General features: G+C 41.0%; 1 protein-coding gene across 1 annotated transcript in view; it reads right to left on the bottom strand.

The window, feature by feature from the left end:
* The window catches only part of SYTL5 (synaptotagmin like 5), a 370,633-nt gene that overhangs the window by 62,641 nt on the left and 280,787 nt on the right, over positions 1 to 27,205 (bottom strand). Inside the window, exons 12-13 of the mRNA XM_082245444.1 lie at positions 20,104 to 20,181; positions 15,913 to 15,978 (exon numbers count right to left, since the gene is read on the bottom strand). Of these exons, the coding sequence (XP_082101570.1) occupies positions 15,913 to 15,978; positions 20,104 to 20,181 (144 nt within the window). The remainder of the gene's footprint in view (positions 1 to 15,912; positions 15,979 to 20,103; positions 20,182 to 27,205) is intronic.

Here is a 27,205-nt window from a genome sequence, read left to right as displayed (position 1 = left end):
ATGGGAGGGTGATCGGTGCTACAGGGGGGGGGGGGGATTAGTGGAACCAATCCCCTGTATGGCTCTCTCTGCACCAGCAGAAAGCTGGCTTCTTCTCTTCTCCCTCCAGTTGGCTTTTAGCTGCTGCAGAGAGCAATACAAAGGATCGGTCCCAGTAATCCCCCCCCCCCCACTGCACAGATCACACTCCCTGTGCACCATACGTTTCCCCCTGCTGCCCAGGCCCCCCTGTGTGCCCCCCTCTCCACCTCCACAGTGATGCTTGCTTCCCTCCTCTCCTTCCCACCTGCAGCTGCAATTACACAATAAGATCCTTCAGAATTGAGAGTGGGGGAAGGGGCTGGTAAATATTTCATATTTACCAGCCCCTTTACCTTCCGGAATGAACACAATGAGCGATTGGTGCTGATAACTCACTGTGTTCATTCATAACTGAAGCATTGGCTGTATGGGGGCCCCGTGTCAGGTTGTCAGTATGGGGGGCCCCATGGTTTCGAACAGCAGCCCTGGATCTGGTTGTAACATTTCAGGCAACCCCTGCACTATACCTATATTTGCTGAAGCAACCACTCCTATTTGGTGATATTCTGGCCAAGGATATGGCACTTCCACAGTCCAAGATGCAGGTTTTCTCATTTTATGACACTGGGACTGATTGTTTGATTATAGCAAGCATGACTACCCATTTAGCAGTCTTTTTGAGAACATATGTAATAAAAAAAAGGTATGACAATTACAAAAAAAACAAGCAGCTGGTGAAACAGGCTGAAATCTCCTTACATACATCCAATAAATTAATAATAACATCGTGTTTTTTTGCTATATATATCCGCTACTAAGCAACATGGTGTACAGGCAATTTGATAGCTTCAAGACTGCTGAATTTCTACCTTTTACTAATATTTTATAATATAGTGTGTTTAGGTTCTGAGCAATTTTGGTTTGAGCTCAGAGCGCTCAGTAATTAGGACCTCTATGATTATAGCACTGCGCATAAAATACATATGCTATGTTAATATAGAACTAACAATTTGTGCAATGCTTTATATAGTGCACATTCAGAGGAGCCAATAAATCAAACCAGCATCTTGGGAGGACACCCATGTAAGTAAAGGGAGAACATGCAATTGCCATGCAGAGTGTTGCATAGTTACTCGAAAAACAAGAAAAAAGTCAATCCAGTTCAACCAGCAGAGCAAAAAAAACAAAAAAAAAACAAATAGAAAACCTCCATATACACTATCCTATACCCACATTTGATCCAGAGGAAGGCAAAAAACAAAACAAAAAAAAGAATAAAAGGATTATCCAATTGGCTCCAGCAGGGGGAAAAAATCATTTTTGATCCCCCAACAGGCAATCAAATATACCCTGGATCAACTTTACCTATAACATATTAGTATCCAGTTATTTTCTGTGCATTTAGGAAAGAATCCAGGCCTTTTTTAAAACAATCTACTGAGTTGTCCAGAACCAGCTCTTGATGGAGTCTATTCCATATTTTCACAGCTATTACTGTGAAGAAGCCTTTCTGTATTTGGAGATTAAAAGAGAAGTATGGAGTTTTTTTTTTCCAATCATACTTACCCAGGTGGATTCTGCATCTGTCCCCCGCCAGCTCTAACACTGAAAACCAAGTGATCTAACACCACCAATCACTTGGTTCTCTGGGCTCCCTGAGCAGAGAGCTGGTAACGGTCAGTCACCGCTCTCAGTTCTGACCCCCCTCCTCGATTACTGGAGCACTGGGCTGTGGAGGGGATGGAAGCGCCCAGCTCTGGCTCTCAGTGGCTTACTGAGAGGCTGAGGTGGGTGCCGGTCCAGGCATGTGGGCGGATCCGACTTCATTGTAGAGATCTTGCCCGAGCCTGGACAGACTCTGTGACTTCAGCCGACAGCAGGCTTCAGCCCGTTGTCTGCTGAAAACAGGTCACAGGAGTGCAGAATGAACTGCAATCCTGTGATTTATAGGAGAAGTACAGCCAAATGAGCATCAGTATTTCACAAAAGTGAGTACACACCTCACATTTTTGTAAATATTTTATTATATCTTATCATGTGACAACACTGAAGAAACTGCACTTTGCTACAATGTAAAGTAGTGAGTGTACAGCTTGTATAACAGTGTACATTTGCTGTCCCCTCAAAATAACTCAACACACAGCCATTAATGTCTAAACCGCTGGCAACAAAAGTGAGTACATCCCTAAGTGAAAAAGTCCAAATTAGGCCCATTAGCCATTTTCTCCTACCCGGTATCATGTGACTCGTTAGTGTTACAAGGTCTCAGGTGTGAATGGGGAGCAGGTGTGTTCAATTTGGTATTATCACTTTCACTCTCTCATACTGGTCACTGGAAGTTCAACATGGCACCGCATGGCAAAGAACTCTCTGAGGATCTGAAAAAAAGAACTGTTGCTCTACATGAATATAGCCAAGGCTATAAGAAGATTGCCAAGACCCTGAAACTGAGCTGCAGAACAATGGCCAAGATCATACAGCGGTTTAACAGGACAGGTTCTACTCAGAACAGGCCTCGCCATGGTCAGCCATAGGGGTTGAGTGCACTAGCTGACAATGTCAACAACGAAAAAGCCTTTAGGGCCAGTTCACACCACATGCAGTTCAGTGCATTATTTTCTGCATCAAAAACGCATAGATAGTAGGTTATATGGTTTTCAGTTTCAATTGTTTTTATTGAACATTTGAAAGGTAAAGAATGAACAGTACAAAGCAGAGCAGTGAGCAATCCTCGCTAAACTCTGTATCTTCAAAAACATAATATAAAGAGGCAAGTGATAAAAGAAGGGACGTAGAAGAGTAATGGCAATGAGGAGAAACTGACCATGGTCCCCCCTATAATCCCTTTACTAAGAGGGATTCACATATATGAAAATAGCTACTTAACTTATCCCCATATTGTCCTAAGGAATGAATAAGGCCATCACAGAGACGGCTTGTCTGGTTCACCTGTGATATACAAAACAATTATGAGATTTAACATGTCAAAAGTACGTGACCTCTATGAAGAGATCTTTAGATTGAGAAGACAATTAGCTTATATTATACAATTCAAATGATCTCTCCATTATCATACTACGTATGGTCATTTATGGGGGATACTACTCCTCATTACTGACAATTTGTTGAGCATCGGTAAGAAAGGATGAAAAGAAAGGGGGGGGGGGGTGTAAAAGAGAAAAGAATGAGTAAAGAAAGGAGAAAGAGAGAAGGTGAGTCTATTCGGGGATCTACCATAAAGTATTCCAGGAGTCAATGCTGTATGTTTGGGACCTGCAAGTAGGTGAGCCAAGGGGACCAGGTTATATGGTTTTCAATTACATAGTTCACACTGGTGTGGTCAGTTCCAGTGCATTCCAGTTCCAGGAAAAAAAGTAGAACATGCTGCATTTTTTCTGCACTGGACTGTACCGGAATGCGGTAAAAATGCACCAAAAACATACTGGAACGCACACGTCCTTATTTAAGGTTAAAAAAAAAGAGGGGGTAGAAATGCACTGGGCTGCATCAAAAACGCACTAGAACACACCAGAAACGCGTCAAAAAGATGCATGCAGAAAAGCATCCAGAACGCATTCAAATTGCGTTTCTATGGTGTGAACTGGCTCTTAGATGTCTTCCTCAGGAAGAAGAATACACAGGGCTATGGGAAGTGTTAGAGAATAAAAACTACACACAAAAGTTGAACTTGATGGATCTGTGTCTATTATTTAACTCTATAAACGATCTAATTTTGCTAACTATATATATATAGTGAAATAGCATGGTGTGGTGGTTAATTTATTTGAGAAGGTTACTAAACTGAATTATCTTGATTTATATAGAACAGACCTGGTAAGAATCTGAAAGAAGGTTGGGTAAACCCATGACTGGTCCACTGTTCACTTCTCCTTAAGATTACCCTAAATAACCTCACCGACAACAACAAAATTCTTTCGACTGGGTCGATACTTTAATTACTTGTGTATCGGCCACAGCTTGACAACTCTAAATTGAACAATCAAACCACTAAACCTATATAGCCAACACCAGATCCCTTTAGCAGTGCTGAGTGGCGTATCTCAACTTTCTTTACTTATTAGGAGCCAATTCAGCCCCAGGTTAGGCTCAGGGGCTTACTAACGGTTTCCTGCTCCCCATTCTACCGACTCCATCAGCCACCTGCCACCGCAGCCCGCAAAAGTGATAACCGCCAGCTGTGACAATAAAAGTTTAGTTAGCAGCAAAAATGAATTACGTAAAGTAATAGTAAATATTGCAGCCAGGATTTAAATACAACAGCATCCAAAATAACACAACGGACATGACACAAAGCTCAATCAAGTCATTTTTTTTTTTTGCATATTTTATTTTATTTTATTTTTTTTAAATCTTTTTTTTTTTTTTTTTTAAAGAAATCATAACAAAGTGCAGCAACAAAGGGAGGGAGGGCAGGGACTTGTGCCAATTGTACAGACTGAAGAACCAGTAAGTCATGTGACTTGACTTGACACAGAAGTCTCCTCCTTTTCCCCACCAAATTTACACCACCTCACCCACCCAGCCACCCACCCACCCCTTTAAGGCCAATGTACCCACCCAAAGGAACTGTCTACAGCCATGATGCCTGCTGTGTTTATAACACATGGCATTGCTTTACATGTATATAATAGGCCTGGGAGAACTGCTTTTTTTTTTTCTAAAGAAACATGGCATTACATTTTACATGAGAAAATGTCTATTTACCTAAAAGCATACTGTATATATTGTTTTTGTCCTGTGCTACAGTTTTTAATGGTTTGTTACAATTATTGCTTTTTCATCATATTCCTTTTATTGGCCCACTCATGCAAAGCTTTTATTGGCCCACTCATGCAACATTTAGCAATGTTTATTCTACAGACGGACTCGTTTTACTGTAGCTGTCATGCTGTATAGTACCCACCAGGGAACAATAAATGAAACGCTAAGCATTAACAGTCACTGATGCATTTACTTCCATTACATAAGATGAAAGCATGCTACACCATACTTGCTATCTGTCACATTGTAAAGTCCAGCCTAACACCCTATTCACTGCATTGATGTGTGAGTACATGGAGCATTAAGCAGAGCTTAGGGAGTACTTCCCACCGAGCTGTAGTAACGGATTTTTTTGTAGCATCTTTTATGACCATCAGCAATAAGCATTGTGTAGCTATCCATATATTATTTTCTGAAAATAAAACATTTGTAAAATCACGTCTAGCACAGTAGCTTTTAACCCCTTCTTGCCATAACCTTTACGGATAAACTGTCTCGTAAAATCTCATCTCCAAAAATGTTGTAAATTAAATAGGTTTATTTAATTAGAAAAAAATGAATTAAATAAAAAAAAAAAAATGGAATTAAAGCATATATTTCTGTAAAATTAATAAATACTAGAAAAGTAAGTACAATAAAGACCAATTGTATTTTAGTATTTTATTCTCAGTAAACTGCAAGAGCAAAAGGCTTTGCCAGCTGTGCAAAAAATGTTTTGAAACCAATAATCTATTATAAAAATTTTACTACTCAACCCCATCACCTTGAATTTGCTTCCTTGCTTCTTTGTGTCCCCCTTGCTCAGCTAAGAATGAGTTTTTGACACAGCTGACTTCTGGGAATCTAAACTGAATAGCACAAAGCTCGGCGTTAAAAGCAGCACTTCACTCAGACGTAAGATCATTAATGAAAAAGTGCTTCAAGGATCCAAAACTCACCGTTAAAATAGCTTTTATTCAGGCTTAATTAAAAGGCCCAGCAGGTATACGAACAAGTTAATGAATAAAGTGCTTTATTAGAGATTACACATAAAACAAACATCACTAAACAGCAGTCACATGAATTAAATCACCTGAAGTATAAGTAATTGCAAGCCAATAATAGTCTATTTCACAAACCCTAGAAAAAAATAATAATGCTGCCACCACCACAGTAAGGATTGGTAAGCTGCAACATATTACATTTTTGCATTTGGGTTTAATACCGCTTTGGGCTTATGGATCAGTAAGAGGGGTAAGTTGCAAATGTCACAGGGTTAAGGTGGTTACACAAGCTTAAAGCAATCACTCCTTGCTGTGGAGAGGATCATTTTATTGTATACTGTGTTTAGTAAACTCTCCCTTTTAGAACCTTGAGAGGCCTTCCCCTTTAATACCTGTAGGTTTTAATCATTGTTATAATATATATATATATATATATATATATATATATATATATATATATATATATATATATATGTACATATTATAATTTGTAGTTGTTATTTTTACTTCTGCTTTTGTACATGGTTTTTGCTCACTGCTGTGCTTTTCTTTTCCCACACATTGATACCTGGGTATCTGTTGTGTCAAACAGAATGACTTGTGATTGCTCAAACTTCAGGTGATATCATTCATGGTATTGCCATTGTATTGTTTGTTTCATAAACATTCCCACATCCGATGAAGTGCTGTATGTACAAAACAGATCAGGATCTTCGCCCACTGCTCTTTATTCTTTGGCTTTCATAAAAAGTCTGAATAAAAGCTATGTTTTACCAGTGAGATTCTACAACCCCAATGCCAAGAAATGTGGAATGCTGTCAAAACTATGCATAAAAAAATAATGTAATGGTGAACAAATCTCACAAACCCATACTTTATTCACAATAGAAAAAAAAACAAAAAAAACAAAAAACAAACATCAAATGTTTAAACTGGGAAAATGTTTTATTTTAAGAAAAAAAATAAGATCATTTTAAAATGTCAGCAAGCTTCTTTGAAGCAATGCATATGCTGCTCTAAAACCTGGATATATCTTTCAGTATTGATGGTACATTTCCAAATGTGCAAGCTGCTCATTTCATATGCACAAATGCACCCCAATACCATCAGAGATGTAGGCTTTTGAACTGAGTGTTGATAACAAGCTGGAAGGTCCCTCTCCTCTTTACTCCAGAGGACCTGGCACACATAGTTTGATTTATCTGACCACAGAACAGTTTTCCACTTTGCAACAGACCATTTTAAATGAGCCTTAGGCCAGAGAAGATGGCGGGATTTTAGGATCATGTTCAGATATAGCTTCTTTTTTGCATTATAGAGCTTTACCTTACATTTTTGAATGGCACAGTGAGCTGTGTTCATTTTTTAAATTATTCCTGAGCCCATGCAGTGATGTCCATCCCAGAATCATGCCTTTTTTTAATGCAGTGCCGTATGAGGGCCCAAAGATAAACGGCATTCAATATTGTGTTTCCGCATTGTCCCTTGATTCAGATTCTCTGAATATTTTGATGATATTATGTACTTTAAAAGATTATATATTTAAAGTCTTTGCAATTTTACACTGCGAAACATTATTTTAAATTGTTTGACAATTTTTAGATGCAGCTTTTCATAGATTGTTGAACTTCTGCCCATCTTTACTTCTGAGACACCCTTAACGCCCGTACACACGATTCGAAAATGAGACGACAGAGCGTCCATTTTTGTTTGCATGCTAGTTGCATATCGAAAATTGAGAGGTTACTAAAGATACGAAAATTCTCGTAGGAAAAAATAAAAAATCGGAAGTGATGTAATGTGTTGTAGTGTATTTGTATTGCATTTCAAAGGACAACTGTACTGATTAAACGAAAATCGTACAATCTGGTATCGTACGAGAATAATTTTAATGCTTGTAGCATTGGATGATATCACATGGACTATCGTAATCGGCTCTCGAAAGCTGTGTACTAATAATCCAATTATTGTACGATTGCTTTCAAAGCGGTATTTTTTGTCCAATTTTCTAATTATGTACGGCTTTTGTGTACGAGCCAAACTCCGGGGCTCACATAGGAGGGAGAAACGCTGTACATGTTATACATACAAGGATAAAGAATGTGTGTACTACTGTCACCTGGATATCATATGGATCAATACGCCCAAATAGCAAGGATAACATGTGTGGCCAAACGTCAGCCCTCTTGGCTACTGGAGGAAGGAACTATCTTGATCCTTTGGCATCTTACATGCTGTTTGCAAGATTTTACTGTGTAAGTGCATTACTTTTTCAATAAATGAACGTGAAAATACCTCAAAAGGTATACCATCAGGCCCAGCACCCGCATGCAAGTCCGGAAGGAGGACCATTTTCTAGACAGCAGGAGAAGAATTGCAGCATGCAACTTCTGGAGTTTGTCCATAGGAAGGAACACTCTAGCTGGAGCTAAATCCAGAGTCAGACCCAGATAATCCAATTTTCTGGATGGAATCAGAGCAGACTTCTGGTATTTTAGAAGCCAACTGAACTCCTTTAATGTCTGTATAGTGATTACCATGTCATCCATCAAGGAGAGAGAGGAGGTCGTCCAGATAGGCCAGTACTGCAATCCCCCACTGACCTAGCAATGCCAGAACCGGTGCCAAGACTTTTGTAAAGACCCGAGGAGTGGAGGTGAGACCAAAGGGTAACACCACAAACTGATAATGCTCTTCTCCCACAGCAAAACAGAGGAAGCGCTGGTGTCAGGCACATAATAGAATGTGCAGGTAAGCATCCTTGATGTTGATAGGGGCAAGAAGATCCCCCTGATGAAGGGATGCCACCGCTGTGTGAATGGACTCCATTCTGAACTTCTGTACCCGCACAATGCAGTTTAGGGCTTTGAGGTCCAGAATTGGACGTAATTTGCCCTCCTTCTTTGGTACCGGGAACAGGTTTGAATAACAACCCTGAAACAGTTCTGATACCAGAACCGGGACAATCACACCCTGAAGCAGCAGGTCTTGCACTGCCCCAAAGAGAGCTTGCAATTGGTTCGGAGACAGACACACATTGGAAGGGAAGAACCTTTCTGGAGGGCAAGAATGAAACTATCTTGTAACTGGACAGTATCACTTAGTGGACCCACTTGTCAATTACCAAGGAGGTCCACGGGCCTGGAAACCAGCAAAGACGTCTCCCCACCCCAGGCATGGGTGAGGGCGCAACTTTATGCTGAAGGAGCTGGGTCTATAGAATCCTGCTCTCGGCTTGCCAGACCAGGGCCACTTGGAACCTCTTGAGGAGGACTTGAAAGGTTTTGAGCCCTTGTCAGTGGACCCTGAGGGACAAGAAAACTTCTTTTGAGCGGAGAAAGATAGGCTACGTCTGCAACAAGGTTCTTTACCTTTCCCAGACTGTAGAAGAAAAGTACCCTCTTCCCCCCTGTGAGACTCTTAATGATGTCATCCAGGGTAACCCCAAACAGGCGGTCACCCTGAACAGGTAAATCAGTCAGAGCTTTTTTAGAAGTCTGGTCTGCAAACCAAAACGTAAGCCATAATACATGCCTAAGCACCACTGCCGAAACAAACAGCCTAAAAATCAGGGGCACCACATCCAAAGAGGCATCATAGACAAACTGCAGACCCTAGACCACCAACTAGTCCACCAATTCAGCAAAGGCAGGGGGAAGCTGCTCACCCTCTAAGTCACAACCCAAAAGTTTAGCACACTCGGCCAGAGCTCGCGACACCAGGGAAATGGTCAGGACTGGCCTAAGCGTCGAATCAGCAACAGTGAACATATTGCAGGCCACAGACTCCGTCTTCCTGTCAGCTGGATCTTTAAAAGTCAGAAATTCCTCTATCGGAATCATGGTTGCCTTGTTCAACCTGGAAACCGGGGGGTCCACCGCCGGTGGAACAGTTCACTTCTTGAGGGGGGACTCCTCAAGAGGGTACCTTACCGCAAAGGGTTTAGGAACCACAAAGGGATGTGTAGGATGCTCCCACTCTTTTGAGACAAATCTGTCAAAATAGGAGGAATAAAGAAACACTTGTGCCGCGCGTGTCAAAAAGGACCGTCACCTCCGCTGCAGCTTCAGCTGCATCCTCCATTTTTAAAGTTTCCAGCATAGATGGAATCAGCACGTCTAGCGCCTTCAGGTGTGGAGGAATCATCTTTGCTATATAAATCAGGCAGCGTGGCTGCAGACCCCGCAGAGTGGGCAAAAACAGATGAAGCAGGGGAAGGCAGGGGACGCTTTTTGCTAGCCCGCCACCCAAAAACCCCCTTCATCTGGGAAACAAAGAACTACAGGACCATAGTCTGTGCAGCAATGGAGGGCTGGGACCCCCAGGGACCTGCAACCTCTGAGAGTGGTCAGGAAGGGAATCATGCTGAAGAGACTCCATCAGTAAAGAGGGGGATCTCCATAAAAAAGTGTCTTGCACCGCTAAGGGACACCTCCACCACGCTAGTATCACCACCAGATCACTGACAAGCAGAGCACCCCACAGCCTGCACCGGCGAGTGAAAGGGACCCAACCAGACTCACCACCCTACCAGTGTAGCCCTGTCTGCACCAGGATGCACTGCTCCACATGCGGCATCCAAAGGGAAAGAGAAACCCCAGGAGTCAGCACCAGGGAAATAGGAGGAGCTCCCACAGCCAAAATCACCACCCAGAGGCTCCTTTGTCATGGCCGCCGCTCTATTAGCATGCCAGACCATAGAAACATTGATGTCGGACTACACAAACATGGACGCCGGCTATTGAAACACATAGGCCATGGCATAATGGCCACCGCACGCGGCTCCACGAGGCTCCCAGGGACCCAGGAGGGATCCCTGGAGCCCTGACTAACAGCAAAGGAAGGGGGAATCATGCACAGGGCCCCCATAGCAGCCAGAGCCCTCCCTGAGCCAAAAAGCCCAGCCGCCGCTGGCGCGCACCCCGCCTCCCATCCCCCACCGGTACAGTACAGCACACCAGCCTCAATCACTGTCCCAAGCCACCACGTTACCCCAAATGGGGGGGTAGGGGGGCCCGATGACCCACAGGGACCACCAAACATTCAGGGAGATCTGAGGGGAAGGAGAGGAACCTACAGGCCCGACCGTCCCAGGGAGGGATCCACGTCCACCCCAAAACCCTCCAGGGGGAGGGGGGGGGGACAGCTACTCACCATACCAGGAACCAGAGGGGCACCGCTCCAGACAGAACCTCCTCTTCATTGAAATGGGGGGGCTGTTAGCCAGGAGGAACACTGCGACTCAGGCCTGAGACTCGCTCGTATGCGACCTCACAAGGCGTTTAACTCGCATGCCAGTCCCGTCCAGTGGGGCTATGTCGTGGCCGACCTAGCGTGGCACTGTGCCCTGAGGACATTTCCTGGGTGGAGAAAAATGCATTAGGCAGGTAAATACTTCTGGTTACGTCACGTCCACTCTTTGGAATGCAAACCGCAACTTTTGAATTCCAGAATGGCGTCATTACATGCGCACATGCAAGAGGAGGGTTTTGTAAGTGCGCAATTTGCTTTTATATGTTTTTTTAATAATAAAAATAGAATTACAATATGGATTTCTCCTAATTATATCTCCCTACACTCATATGAGGTTCTTTGACCTACCTGCTGGAGTCACAAAAGAAAGAAAAAAACATTTTTTTCCACCAGAGGATTTTTTTTTGAAACACAGGTGTTTAACCCATCCCTAGTCAGTAAGGAGGGGAGCACAATGGCACTTGTTGGAACATATTGGCATTGGAAGAATAAGGTAACCAGCACTTTAACCACTTTAAGACCGGAAGGATTTGCCCCCTTAATGACCAGGCCCTATTTTGTGATTCGGCACTGCGTTATTTTAACGGACAATTGCGCGGTCTTGCGACACTGTACCCAAATAAAATTGACGTCCTTTTTTTCCCACAAATAGAGCTTTCTTTTGGTGGTATTTGATCACCTGTGCGATTTTTTTTTTTTTGCACTATAAACAAAAAAAGAGAGACAATTTGGAAAACAAAAAACACATTCTGCTATATGACATTCTCAAAAAAAAATGTAAAAATCTAAATTTTTTAACATTTTAGGCCAATTTGTTTTCTGCTACATATTTTTGGTAAAAAAAATCACAATAAACGTATATTGATTGGTTTGTGCAAAAGTTATCGCGTCTACTAACTACGGGAAAGATTTATGTAATTTTTTTTTACTAGTAATGGCGGCGATCTGCGATTTTTTGCGGAACTGCGACATTGCGGCGGACAGACTGACATTTTAGACACTTTTGGGGGTACAAGTGACATTACTACAGTAATCAGTGCTAATAATATGCACTGTTACTGTAATAATGACACTGGCAGGGAAGGGGTTAACCCTGTGGGTGATCAAGGAGTTAAATGTAAGCCCAGGGGAGTGATTCTAACTGTGGGGGACGGGGCTTCTGAACTGACCATAGAGACATGTAATCCTATATAGAAGGATCACATGGGCTCTATGGTCATTGCAGGGAGAAGAACAGTCGGCTGTGTTTACAACAGCCGACCGTCCTTCTCTCTCAGCGGGGAGCGATCGCGGGTGTCAGGCGGCAATCGGAGCCGCCTGAGACAAGCATCGGCTTCCCCGCTGCCTAGTTGGGGCGTAGATCTACGCCGGTTTGCACAGGAGAGCCACCCTGCCGCAGTAAATAGGTGGCGGGTGGTCAGGAAGTGGTTAAAGGACTTATTGTTCATGCACAGTTTTTGCACTGATTCCACCTTAAGTTTTTAAAAGCATTATGTATGGTGATTTAAATATTATATTTCTGCACAAATAATGAATAAAGACACATATTAAGCACGTTATGGTTAGACAGTGCTGGGTGCTCACATAAAAATACATGAGAGGAATATACACCTTACATCCCAGCAGTAGTCTTGTAGATGCATTCCACACACTACATAACGCAGGGATCACAATATTTTAATAAAGTACTTCAGTGCTTCTCCTGCTCTAGCAGTGCTCTGGGGTAGGTATGTTGTCAGCATTCACTTGCAATTGGTTGTGACGACCGAGGATTGCTTTATGTTCTACATTGCTGCAGGCTTATCTTCTTACAGGGAGCCAAGCTATTTTTGAAATGCAGCTGCAAATACTCTGATCCAAGGAAAAATAAAGTGAAGGGAAAACAGCAGTTTGCTTCATTGGCTACTACTACTTGTGTATAGTGTATTATTTGTGTAAGTAAATACAATATAGTAAAGACAATGAATGATCAGCAAATGCAAAAATATTAGGATTTTTGACTTATCATTAGTGATGAGTCAAACGTATCTTTAGTTTGGGAGGGTTCAGTGACGTTTTCTGCGATACCACATTGCATTACTTTAACTGACAATTGCGCAGTCGTGCGACACTGTATCCAAATAACATTGTTGCCCTTTTTTCCCCAACAAATAGAGCTTTCTTTTGGAGGTATTTAATTACCTGCGCAGTTTTAATTTTTTTGAGCTATAAACAAAAAAAGACCAACAATTTTGAAAAACAAAAACAAAAAAAAAAAACAATATTTTTTGCTTTCTGCTATAAAACATACCCAATAAAAAAAATGCAAAAAATCTAATTCCTTCAACAATTTAGGCCAATATGTATTCTGCTACATAATTTTTGGTAAAAAAAAATCCCAATAAGCGTATATTGATTGGTTTGCGCAAAAGTTATAGCGTCTACAAACTATGGAATATTTTTTTTTACATTTTTTTTTACTAGTAATGGTGGCATTTAGCGACTTATAGCCGCACATCGATGTTGCGGCGGACAAATTTTAAGGACCAGTGACATTAATACAGTGATCAGTGCTAAAAAAATATGCAATGTCACTGTACTAATGACACTGGCTGGGAAGGGGTTAACACCAGGGGCGATCAAAGGGTTAACTGTGTGCCTAGACTGTAGGGGAGGTGCTTTGACTAGGGGAAGGCAAAGATCTGTGTTCCTGTTTTTTCCTGTTTATATAAGCAGATTGTCGTTCTGCCTGTGTCCTGTGTAATTGGTCGGCGCTGGCAGAAATCGAGTCCACGTTACCCGCCGATACACGCCCCAGACCCTGAAGTGTCAGATTATGTACTAGGTACGTGATCTGGCACAGAGCGGCCGCCCTGCTGCAGTAAATGTGAGGTGGGCGGTCTGCAAGTAGTTAAAGTGAGCCAAAACGTCAAAATTAGTAATGCCAATTTTCTAGGATATTAGGCAAGAAATTGCCAAACAAATGACCACTGGGATAAAAGCAAAAGAACTATTTTTAAAATTCCAAATAGGCGAAATCAGCGATTTTAATAATGCTTAAGGTGAAACATTAAAAATGCTAAATTAATTTAAATAACATGCCTGGGGTTTAGCAGGAGCTCATCTCTACCTTTTTTAAAATCTTTTTTTCTCAAGTACATTACGAGACACAGGATGAGTATTCAGGTACATTGAGTTATGCTGCTACCTTAAGAAGATAAAACACTGCTAACAAAGCTGTTAGGAGAGCCCACTATAACCCCTTCCACTCCCAGCATGCCTTAATTTTGATAGTAAGCAATAGTAGGAGTAAATCATAAGAACAGACCAGAGGGACCCATTTCCGATAATGAGCTTCAAGAAAATGATTTTACGGTGTTTCAAAATCCTATTTTCTTAATCATAAATTTTGGGACAAAGGATAAGTATTCAAGTATAATTGGACATCCAAAAGATGTCCAACTGAGAAGTGGACAAAGGATAAGTATTCAAGTATAATAGGACATCCAAAAATGTCCAACTGAAAAGTGGGCAATACAGCAAAGTCAAACAGGCCCACAAAAAAACTATTTAACAGAGGTGGCTCAAAATAGCCTACAGGACAGCCTGAAGAACCTTAGAAGCACCAGGTCATCGCTGGCGACTATCCACCTGGTAAAACTTAGCAAATGTGTGAACAGACAACCAGGTGGATAGATAGATACATAATGCTGAAAAGCCAAACAAGCACTAACTGATCTAGTAGAGTTTGCTTTTACAGAGAAAGAGGGAAACTTGCCCTCGAGGTCATAAGCTTGAATGAGGAGCTGTTGATTCCAGGATCCACCTAATGATAGTGGAACGAGAAGCAGGCTTTACCTTAAGGCCCGTACACACGATAAGAAAATCTAATGGGAAATTTCCTCCGACGACCGATCTACCGATTTACGGATTGTTAGTATGGTGCTTTCGACAGCCGACTCAGACTTTTCGGCCAACAAAATCCTGATGTGCCGGCTATATAATTTTTGTCGTCTATAAAAACAACGTCTGATTTTCGTCTCATTAGTACAGATTTTGATGGAAAAAAATCTTAAGAGCAAGACTAGGCATGCTCAGAGACGAAAGAACACATACAAAACAATCCAACACATGACATCACTTCTGAAGTAGAATTTTGTCGTACGGGAAAATTCGTATGAAAATAACCTCTTCACTTTCCACATCAGACTAGCATGCCACAAAAAACGGACGACAGATCGTTCGATAATCTGATCGTGTGTACGGGGCTTTAGGGGGACCTTCAGAAAGGACAGTAGCAAAAAAATGATTTATTCTGGGAGTGAGAGTTGTTATACTGGGATGTCCTTACAGCTTTGTTTTGCCAGTCTACTTTGCCTTCTACTGAAGGCAGCAGCTTAACCCAGTGCACCAGATTACTCGTCCTGTGTCCCGTAATGTATGATTAGCAAATCTCCTTTTTACTGCCAGTTCAAGCTTTGCCAGTTCAAGCTAGGGCTCTGTATGCTAGAATTCTTTAATATTGTTATGTCTGAGCCGAAGCTATTATATATTTCTGACTCTCTTGTTCCGAAGTTGAAGATAACAGGATTATGTCTATTACATTCCGTACATCACAATCCAATCATTTCTTACAAGTCTAAAAAGAAAAAAACTACCCTTTCCCTGCTTGCAAGCTGCTGTATCCTAACAAATTACAGGGGTTTATCCTTGAGCTGTCAGCATTCTGGTTGCCTTTTAGTACACTTCTTACTAATATACATCAACCTTTGGTTTAATGTATTACTACTTAGGCAAATGTCTAATAATGTCTACGTTTACATTTCTATTGTGATTAAGGAGGAGGGAAGGAAAGAAAGTAGGTACAGAAAAGGTTCATTAGGAAAAGACTCACAGTATCTGCATCAGCATCAGGGACACTTAAGTGGGTCCACTTTCTGTCAGAGACAGCTTGAGCATTCTATCAAGAAGAGAAAATGAGTAGAAAGTAGCAATAGTAAAAGACAATAGCAGTAGATAAAGCTTGAAATAGAAGCACATCAAGAAAATCACAGTTTGCAGAAGTGTTATTTAAAGCAGAATTTTACCCCAAACAAAAAAATTCAAGGCTTTTTATTAAAAAAAGAGACTTACTATACCAAACTTGTTTGCTCACAAACATCTGAATGTACACTGAGCTGAGGCATTTCTCAGTATCAGAATGACTGAACTCCTGTGCTTATGTGCAAAAGTTATATCATCCCAGCCCAACCAATCAGGATGAGATCAGCGAAAAGATGTTGGCACCTGTCAGGAGTGTGTAGCACTCCTGTCCATCACAGCTGCTGGTCTCTTTCCAGCATCCGGGTTTTAGTTGTGATACTCTCTCCCTGTCTGTCTGTGCACCTGCAAGGTGATTGGTGTGGCCAGTCTCTGGGTGGAGAACAAACCAGATTTAAGCCAGTCAAGCCTGCAGTCTCATGCTTGTAATAGCGCTGGCTACACATTCTTAAGCTCCATGTTTGTCTACCCTGCTCTACTGTCTGGATTTCCTCGTTGACAACCTCGGATCGAATATCGACTATTCTCTGAACTCTGCCTGCCTTTTGATTACGGATTTGACCCTGACTATTCTGAACCTTGCCTGCCTTGTAAATGTTTGCAGTGCTCAGTTTGTGCCTGCCCTGGCATGGTGGCCAGGAACTAAAGCGCTGTGTATAAGACCTGGGGGCAACCAAGTACTGGTAGGCTTGCTTGCCTTATGGGAAAAGTGGCTGCTATAGGCGAAGAACACAGAAGCCAGCTATAGTGTCTGACCACCTGCGTTAGGGGTGAGCGTGACAGCACGGGTGGACTACAGATGAGTATTGGTACCTTTAGTTCTGCTTTAATAGTAGTCCAGATTATATTGCATATCAATATAAAATATCTAATAACCTTGCAGGCATATACCCTGTTATTAGCAATCTCACAGGAATTTTTATTTGCATGGCAAAATGTATAACAACATAAAAATGCCCCCATATAAAAGTCTAAAAAGATAATGGAAAAGACCAAGTCTTTTTGAGGCAGGGTCAGAGACGGTCCTCTCAAGGCTTGTAAGTAGTGCTACAGTTGCTACTTCTTTTGCTACATTGATCATTTTAGGCATTCTGAGTGTGTTTCAAATACTCAGGGAATATGCTTGTCTATGCTTTGCATTGCGGTGGCTAGCATGGTAATAAATGCTAAATAAAGCATGCTGATATTGAGTAATAAAATCAGCATGTCTTATTGCCGGTTCACACTACCGCGGCACGACTTCGGGGGCGACCTGTGAAGTCGCGTGCACCGTGACTTCGGCGCGACTTGCACGGACTTCACATAATGGAAGTCAATGCATGGCGCTCCGATGTCGCCCCGAAGTAGTACAGGAACTATTTTCTAAGTCGGAACGACTTGTGTTGCTCCTATTAGAACGGTTCCTGTAGCACAGAATTGAGAGCGTGACTTGTCAGGCTGACCAGTCGCCTGACAAGTCGCGGTAGTGTGAACCGGGACTTAACCATTTTTGCCACAAATGTAAAATGTATCCTGGATGTAATGTAATCTATGGGGCATTCACATGTATAGATGTATAGTTCTACTTCCAGGTTTTGTATTTATCTTAATACTTAGGATGGTGTTTAATAATAAAAATTAACTTCATGTCCCTCTTGTACTTTTTAGCACATGCTTCAGACCTCCACTGCAGTTTTTATGCTCTTTTTTGTTACCTGTTAACAGGTTTTCTAAATCCATTCATCCATTGTGATGAAGTTTCAGACATAATCTCAGGTAAGAAAGAAGCAGTACTTCAGAATCTCCTATATTACTACTTAGTCTATGTCAAAAAGATTTATAAAAAGGGTTGATTTGTACTGTGCCATAAAAATACTACAGACTATGAATTTCTTCTGAAAAAAAAAAAAAAGACACATTTCTTTTTTTTTTACTTTTGAAAATAGCCATGGCGAGCACCTGAGTTTAACATCCTTTTAAAAAGAAACACAAATGATTCACGGTCTTTAATTGTACCCTCTTCATAAACAATAGTAAGAGTGTTTATCTCTCCTTTTAATTTTTTTGTAACAAAGCTTAATCTGCAGTTGAGGCAAAAAAACAGAGCATTAAAGTATAAAGGCAAAACTTTTCTTTTCATTTTGAACAGATTAAGGGAGGCTTATAACCCCTGTCAGTTATTTTTTTCCATCTGTGTCACATAGGGAATATTTATTTTCACTTCCTGTTCCACAGCCATAACAGGAAGTGAGAGAGAATCTCAGAGTGTCACCAGAACTAGCGTGCCAATTGGATGATTTCACCTGTACTACTGTACTTCTTTTACTTTCACTTTCGATTATAATGGTAAACATGACAAACAAAGAGGACGACTGAATCTCCCTAATAGAGGCACAAATAGCAATAAAAAAAGTTGTGCCTTTAGTTTTATTTTACATGTTATTTTCATTCATTTTTTTTATGTTAAATAAAACATCTGGACATTTCTTCTGATGCCCAGGAGAGGGGTGTCAAAATGGAAGGGAGCTTATGTGTCATCTATATATCTATTTATTATTTATGTTTATATTGGTTTGCTAATTTTTGTCACACCTGCACGCATAGTAAACTCATTCTGAGTTTGAGGACCCCTAGAACCAGTTCACCAGTTAGGGGGTTACCTGGATAAGCCTCTCTTACCTGACACCCCATCTTGGACTCTTAATCCGCCCTGCTGCCCGCCACCATCAAGCTTTGAAAATGAGAAGCTCCTGTCTAGGATGGTATCAGCGCAGCAGGGAGAATGTCTACTTGCAGCTCTCTTGGTATGAGGATACCACCCCGCAAGTTGAAAAAATAAAACATGAAAGTTCTTAACTTCTGCAAAAACACAGGTTCAACACTCTCCATAGACAATGATTCAGCTCATTAACCAGGCATGTTTGTAGGTAGGATAATATTCACTCTTTCTACATAGGATGCATGCTTGTAATGTTCTGGTACCTCTGGTACCCTTATTTCCACATTTCTCTCTTAATATTGCGTCCCATCTTGCTATCCAAATGGAACGCATACACCTTTAAGGGCAATGACGTCATCGCCGGGCGCCGCTATGAGCGACTATTTCAATCGCCGGCTTTCTCTCACTCATTGCTCGTTCAAACCGCATGTTGCCTTGTCTTGTCCAATGCTGCCGGAGCTTCAAGCTATTCCCCTTGCCTGAACAAGACCGGAACCTCGCTACCGATCCAGTATCTCGCTACCGGATTACTCCATTACTCTTGGACCTTGCTACTACTAACCCATCTAGTGATAAGTACCCCGCAGGGGATTCCTTCCTCAACCTAACTTTCACTATCTACTACTGCATACTAAAGGGACTATTACTATCTAAGCTATTTCTATCATCTGCATAGATTGCTAGCTCTTGGGACTACCATCACCTATCATTGCACTAGGTTACTCTCTCTTGCATACTTCATCTGCTGTCCCCTACCACCTGTTACTATACATGATTGCTAAAACCTATCTGCATACTATCATCACCTACCTCTCTCCTGAATACTACTACTAAGTGCTCACCATTCTATTGCCTGTCTCTCACCTCTATTCTATCATATACATTCTATCACTCCAGGAACATCATATTGAGTGTATGTATATTTGCATAACAGGCTGTACACAGTGATGAAGTCCTGAGAGTTGGATATGTTGTTCAACACATTCTCTACATGACTACTGAGTGTAATAATTCTGCAGCTGCAAATCCATTCACTAACAAAAAACGCATGAGCGTTACAATGCTACAGTAAAGACCTTTCCCTATTGGAAAATAGATATGTTTACAGGGAATTTTTACTGTGTAAATCTGGGGTAAAATTCCACTAATTTGGCCGTATACATAAATAATTCATAACTACCCTCCTTACATATTAATGATAAAATATGTCTTGTTTAAAGTGTATGCAAATACAAACATTTTTTTTTTTTTTAGTTTTGTAAAGAGTGAGAAAGATTAAAAACTGTTGTAAAGCTATTTTTATATTTTATTATTATTATTTTTTTTTTAATCTTTGGTTGTACTCACCATGGAATATGCACTTAGAGTATCTGTTTTGTGTGCATTTGTTGCAGGAAAATCCTCTTCATTTTCATCCAAATATTCCTGCAGGAAAAAAGATTCATTTGAGTGTTTTGTGAAGTGTGAATATAGTTGTCAACAGATTTTAAACTATTATATGCTGGCTGGCTTATGTCATGATAAAAAAAAAAAAAAAAAGGCAAAGGAACACATTGGGCAGGCACAGAGCATTGTGTTAATAAAGGAAAGATCCGTAAAAGGTTTCATATTGGTGGATATTAGGATTTTAGCGGAAGTGCTGGCTATGCGTTTAAACCAAGTCATTCTATCTTTAATTCACCCTGGCCAATGGCAGGTAAAAATACTATCTTCATTAGTAGATGTTTATTTATTAATTTACAGGCTCAACAGGATTACTTTGTCACGAGGGTCACTGCAACTTTGTATGCGGCCAAAGCTTTTCAATCAATGAAGTAGTGCTGTCTTTAGCAGTTTGCAGTGCTATGGCTATGGACTCAAATTTATTAAGTGGGTACAATTATTATATCAATCCCCAGTGACCAGAGTGTCAGCAAATGGCGTGGACTCCAAGCCCATTCATCGATTTAAGGGAACTTGTCAAGGCTGCCCGCTCTCTCCCCTCCTATATGCTCTGGCTGTTGAACCAATAGCGATATCCTTAGGCCGGGTTCACACATATGCAAATTGGATGCAGGTTTCCGACTCTGTCAAAAATATTCCTCTTACTTTCAGTTTTAGTACATAGTTACATAGTTAGTGAGGTTGAAAAAAGACATCAGTCCATCCAGTTCAACCTATGATGTGCGTGTGTGTTTGCTGTTAGCCGTACATTGTATACCCCTGTATGTTGTGGTCTTTAAGGTGCCCATCTAATAGTTTTTTGAAACTATCAATGCTCCCTGCTGATACAACTGTTTGCGGAAGGGAATTCCACATCCTTACTACTCTTACAGTGAAGAACCTCCTGCGTATTTTAAGGTTAAACCGCCTTTCCTCTAATTTTAGTGAGTGGCCACGTGTCTTATTGTATTTCCTTTCTCTGAATAGGTTTTTCCATATGCTAGGGTTGCCAGTACAGTATTTGTACATTGATATCATATCCCCCCTCAATCGTCTCCTCTCCAGAGAGAATAAGTTCAGTGCTTGTAGTCTTTCCTCATAGCTGATGTCCTCCATTCCCCTAATTATTTTTGTTGCCCTTCTCTTGACTTTCTCCAGTTCCAGCACATCCTTCCTGAGGACCGGTGCCCAGAACTGGACAGCATACTCCAGCTGTGGCCGGACCAGAGTCTTGTAGAGTGGGAGAATAATCTCTTTATTTCTGGAGTGAATCCCCTTTTTTATACATCCCAGTATTCTGTTGGCTTTGCTTGTAGTGGCTTGGCATTGCATGCCACTGCCAAGCATGTTGTCTACCAGTACCCCCAGGTCCTTTTCCATCCTAGACTCACCCAGAGGTTCCCCCCCAGTGAGTAGCTTGCTTTCTGGTTTCTGGCACCCAAGTGCATTACTTTTTTCAACATTAAACCTCATCTGCCATGTAGTTTCCCACCCCATTATTTTGTTCAGGTCCGCTTGTAAGGTTTCCACATCCTGCCCAGAAGATATTGGCATGCTTAGTTTAGTATCATCCGCAAATACTGAGATTTTACTCGATATCCCCTCCTCTAGATCATTTATGAATAAATTAAACAGGATTGGCCCCAGGACAGAAGCCTGGGGGACTGCACTTTCCACACCCGCCCAATCTGAGTACTCCCCATTAATCACCACCCTTTCCACTCTCCCCTGGAGCCAGTTCTCTTTCCAGGTACTCACCTTATGGTCCATACCTACCTTCCTTAGTTTGTAAAGTTTGTGGGGAATGGTGTCAAAGGCCTTTGCAAAGTCCAGATACACCACATCCACAGGCTTATCTTTATCAAGGTGGCAGCTCACTTCATCATAGAAGGTTAATAGATTGGTTTGGCAAGAACGATTTTTCATGAATCCATGCTGATTGCTACTAATAATACCATTTTCATTACTAAAGTAACCACACAGAAATTGGTGCTCTAAAGTTTTAAAGGCTTTGAGAGGTTTCCAAAGCTTATTTATTAACAATCTACTCAGTAATGATTAGGCAGATGGCAATCACAACATTTTTGATGAAAATAATGTTGAATATTTAAAATTTCACAGAACATCACCATATTACAAAAGGATTTTGGCAAAATAGGTGTATAGGCAGTAAAATAAGAAATTCAATTAAAATGTGAAATTGTAAGGATATATATATATTGCCATTGAATAGCACTGCTCTTATATTTATATTTTAAATATAAATCAGCTGGGAAATACAGAAAGATTTGGGGTTATTAGTTAAAGTGTTAAAGTTTTAGTAAATGCTAATTAGAACTATTCTAAAAATCATTCCCTCCACCCCCTCCCCAACCCATTTGTGTACAGTAAACCCCCCTCCATTGCGGGGGTTACGTTCCGGACCCAGCCGCGAAAAGTGAAATTCCGCAAAATAGAAAAACCCTATTAAAATGCATTGTAGGCATGTTTTTTTTACTGTCACTGTGTACGTGTAAAAGCATTTTAAGGTCTTTAAACACACTTTTAAAACAATAGAAACTCATTTAAACACATAAAAGATATTAAGAGACATAGCAAGAGCTATGAAAAACACAAAAATATTTCATTTTTAATGATTTATATAGTAAAATAACATTACAAAAAAAAACGCAAATTACCGGGACCGCAAAAACTGAACCGCGATGGAGCGGGGGATTACTGTACTTACCTTTTTTAAAAACATTCCCTCCTCCTGGCTATCCTACACACCTTGTATAAAAAAAGTACTTATCTTTTTTAATCCAGTTCGGTCACCAGGGTGGATTTGATTTAAATCAACTCGATTTAAATTACAATTTAAATCATGATTTAAATCACTAGTAAAAAGGCTGGATTTAAATCAACTCAATTTAATTCATCATTTTTAAAAAGCAACTGTCATCTCTGTTCTGCAGCAGCTCCTCCTCTGACTCGCTGTTGACTCACCGACAGTCCCATTCACATTCATGGGACAGCTGGTGATGTGGCAGTGACACAACAAGGTAAGGGATGTGGCGATGGCAGGTGAGTGGATGACCGCTAACAGGTGCTGCAGTGATGGATCTGAAATGACAGGTGCTCTTTAAATGTAAGGACTCATTCTTGCTGTGTGAAATTGTGTGAATGCATCAATGCTGTGCATGTTATCTCAGCTTGCAGAGATTGGATTCATTGAATGAGTTTACCAAAAATGTAAATATTGCAAAATATACAGCCGCATGCTACATAACTAAGCTCCATTTCATGCTGAATAAACTAAGTTATTAACCACTTGCCGACCGCTCACATTGAGCGTACTGCGCCAAAGTGGTTCGTTATCGTCCAGCGACGTAGGTCTACGTTGCTGGACTCCTCCCCTAGTGGGCGGCGCGCGCGCGCCGCCGGAGGTTCGTTCCCGCTGTATTCAGTCACATCGGGAGTCGGGCCAGGGGAGGAGCGGCGGTGATCACTGCTGCTCTTCCCTGATCGTCGGGGATCGAGTGTGGAGATCCGCCCGCTTGTGTAAACAAAGCGGGCGGATCTCCTAAGTGACAGGCAGTCACAGATTACAGGACACAGTTCCCTCCCCCCACACACGTCAGTAAGCACCAGGCATACATTAACCCCTTGATCACCAATAAAAGTTAACCCCTTCCCTGCCAGTGTCATTTTTACAGTAACAGTGCATATTTATAGCACTGATTACTGTAGTAATGTCACTAGTACCCCCAAAAGTGTCATAAATGTCAGTCAAGGGTCGGATCTGTCCGCCGCAATGTCGCAGTCCCGCAAAAAAATTGCAGATCGCCGCCATTACTAGTTTAAAAAAAAACAATAAAAATTACATAAATTTCCCATAGTTAGTAGCTGCGATAACTTTTGCGCAAACCAATCAAAATTAATTGCGATTTTTTTTTACCAAAAATATGTAGCAGAAAACAAATTGGCCTAAAATGTTAACAAATGTTGATTTTTACATTTTTTGGGGGGGGGGGGAATTTCATATAAAAAAATGTAAAAATATTATTTTTTCAAAATTGTCGCTCTTTTTTTGTATATAGCGCAAAAAGTAAAAATCGTAAAGGTGATCAAATACCACCAAAAGAAAGCTCTATTTGTGGGGAAAAAAGGACATACATTTAATTTGGGTACAGCACTGCACGACCGCGCAATTGTCCATTAAATTAACGCAGTGCCGAATTGCAAAATATGGCCTGGTCAGGAATGGGGTAAAATCTTCCGGTCTTAAAGCGGTTAAAAATACGCTCATTGAGAATTTTTTTGTCAAAGACATGTAGCTAAATACATTTTGGCCTAAATATATGACAAAAATTTAATATTTTGGATATTTTTTTATTAATATCGCAAAAAATGAAAATCGCACAGGTGATAAAATACCACCAAAATAAAGCTCTGTTTGTGGGAAAAAAAGGACGTAAATTTCGTTTGGGTACGGTGTTGCATGACCGGGCATTTGTCAGTTAAAGTCGCACAGTGCCGAATCGCAAAAAGTGGCCTGGACGTAAAGCAGCAAAATCGTCCGGTGGTAAAGTGGTTAATGTATCTTACATTTAAAACTGTCTTTAGATAGATTTTTACTCCAAAAGCACTCTATTAAAATAAATGTGTTTTAAAAAATTGGATTTAAATAAAAAAAAAAATCCCATTTAAATATAAAAAAATGTTTTTCTTATCGATTTTTATTCACCCTGCCAGTCACGTGATACAAAAGCTTCAGCTTAACTGTGTCAAAAAGAGGCTGCTGCAAGAAAGATGAGGGAACATCAAGCACTCCCTTACACAGGGGTGCAGGAGCTGCTTATTTAGGTGAATGGACCAAATTAAGAAGAGTTATAGTTAGCCTTGTCTTCCACTTTAACAATTAGCTAATTTAAAGCTGGCCATACATTATACAATTTTCCTGTGCAAGTTTTCTTTAGATTTACCAAAACCTTATAATTTGAGGTCAAACCTTAACACTTTCAAATTGTATGCAATCAGGCAGGCCCTTGCGCAACATAGTTGAAGGTAAATCTAAAATAAATTGAACATGAAAATTGTATAATGTAGGACCAGCTTAAGCAACAAGATGATAAAAATGGTGATGCAGATAGCAGAGAGAGGGGAAGTCACATAACACCAGATCCAACACTCCAACTCCCCTCTTACTGACCCAGTATAAAGAAATGCAATCTCACTCAGTACACTCAATTTACCATATTGTAATCTACCGCAAGCAGATATCACAAAGCTCCTTCACATGTGATGTGGGAAGGACAGCTTCATGAAGCCCGTGCTCTGCCATTTCCTCTCTTTGATTGTTATACCACGAGTCAAATTCACATGTCCAAGGAGCTATTAATACACTTTCATAGATTAGGCTTTTAGTACATGATATTAAGCAAGGGTCCTGAGGGATATGTGCTTGGGAATGATTCTGCTGCACAACATGGGGGAAAAAAAATGGTTTCCAGAATATCACATTGAAAGGAATGAGCTGGACTGGTACACTACAGCTGTATGCATTTCAAGCTTCCTGGAGGGTTCAGTAAATATTACTAAAATTTGGGTTTACCCCCCTTCATGACCAGGCCATTTTTTGCGATACAGCACTGTTACTTTAACTGACAATTACGTGGTCATGGGACACTGTACCCAAATTAAACTGATGTCCTTTTTCCCACAAATAGAGCCTTCTTTTGGTGGTATTTGATCACCTCTGCGGTTTTTAGTTTTTGCGCTATAAACAAAAAAAGACCGCCAATTTTGAAAAAAAAAAAAACGTACTTTCTGCTATAAAACATACCAAATAAAAAAAAAAAATGTAAAAGATCAAATTTCTTTTCAGTTTTAGGCCAATATGTCTTTTGCTACATGTTTTTGGTAAAAAAAAAAAGAAAAATCCCAATCAGCGTATATTGATTGGTTTGCCCAAAAGTTATAGCGTCTACAAACTATGGGATTGATTTATGGAATTCTTATTTATTTATTTATTTTTACCAGTAATGGCAGCGATCAGTGACTTATAGCTGGACTGCGACATTGCGGGGGACAAATCGGACACTTATGCCCCGTACACACGTGCAGATTATCTGAAGACTTTTGTCTGTAGACTTACCAAAACCATATAATATGAGGTCAAACCTAAACACTTTCAATTTGTATGCAATCCGGCAGGCCCTTGCAATACATAGAAAAGGTAAATCTGAAGACAAAAGTCTTCAGATAATCTGCATGTGTGTACGGGGCATTAGGGGGTGATTTACTAAAACCTGTGCACACAGAATCTGGTGCAGCTCTACATAGTAACCAATCAGCTTCCAGGCTTTATCGTCAAAGCTTAATTTAACATGCTGAAGTTAGAAGCGGATTGGTTACAATGCACAGCTGCACCAGATTCCTAGTGCACCAGCTTTAGTAAATCTCCCCCTTAGTGACACTTTTTGGGCACCAGTGACACTAATACAGTGATCAGTGCTAAAAATATGCACTGTCACTGTACTAAAAACACTGGCAGCAAAGGGAAAGGGGTTAACATCAGAGGCGATCAAAGGGTAAAAAGTGTTCCTAGGTAGTGCTTGATAAATGTGTGGGATGTGCTTGTACTGTAGGAAGGCAGAGATCCCTGTTCCTGCTTAGCAAGAACACAGGATCACTGCCTCCTCTTCTCAAAGAACGTGATCTGCCTTGTGTACAGAGGCAGACTGCCATTCTGTCTCTCTCCAGAATGATCGGCGGGTCCCAGTGGACATCGTGTCCGCCAGGCCCGCTGATTGGCTCCCGCTGTTTCCAATCACAGCGGAAGCGGGCCGCAGGCGGCAAGCATGTGAGCGCCAGACCTGGAAGTGCAGGATCACCTACAGGTACATGATCCTGCACAGAGGAGCCGCTTTGCCACCGTATATGTACAGCAGAGGCGTAACTAGAACCTTCAGGGCCCCGGTGCAAGAAACCATGAAGGGCCCCCCCGGACCCCCTTCCCTTCAAGCCCGGGGCTCTTCCCACTGAT

This window comes from Pelophylax lessonae (genome assembly GCF_965119305.1).
Source record: "Pelophylax lessonae genome assembly, chromosome: 2".
Lineage (NCBI taxonomy): Eukaryota > Metazoa > Chordata > Amphibia > Anura > Ranidae > Pelophylax > Pelophylax lessonae.
The sequence above is the reverse complement of the archived record's forward strand: the minus strand, read 5'-3'. Positions and strand labels throughout refer to the sequence as shown.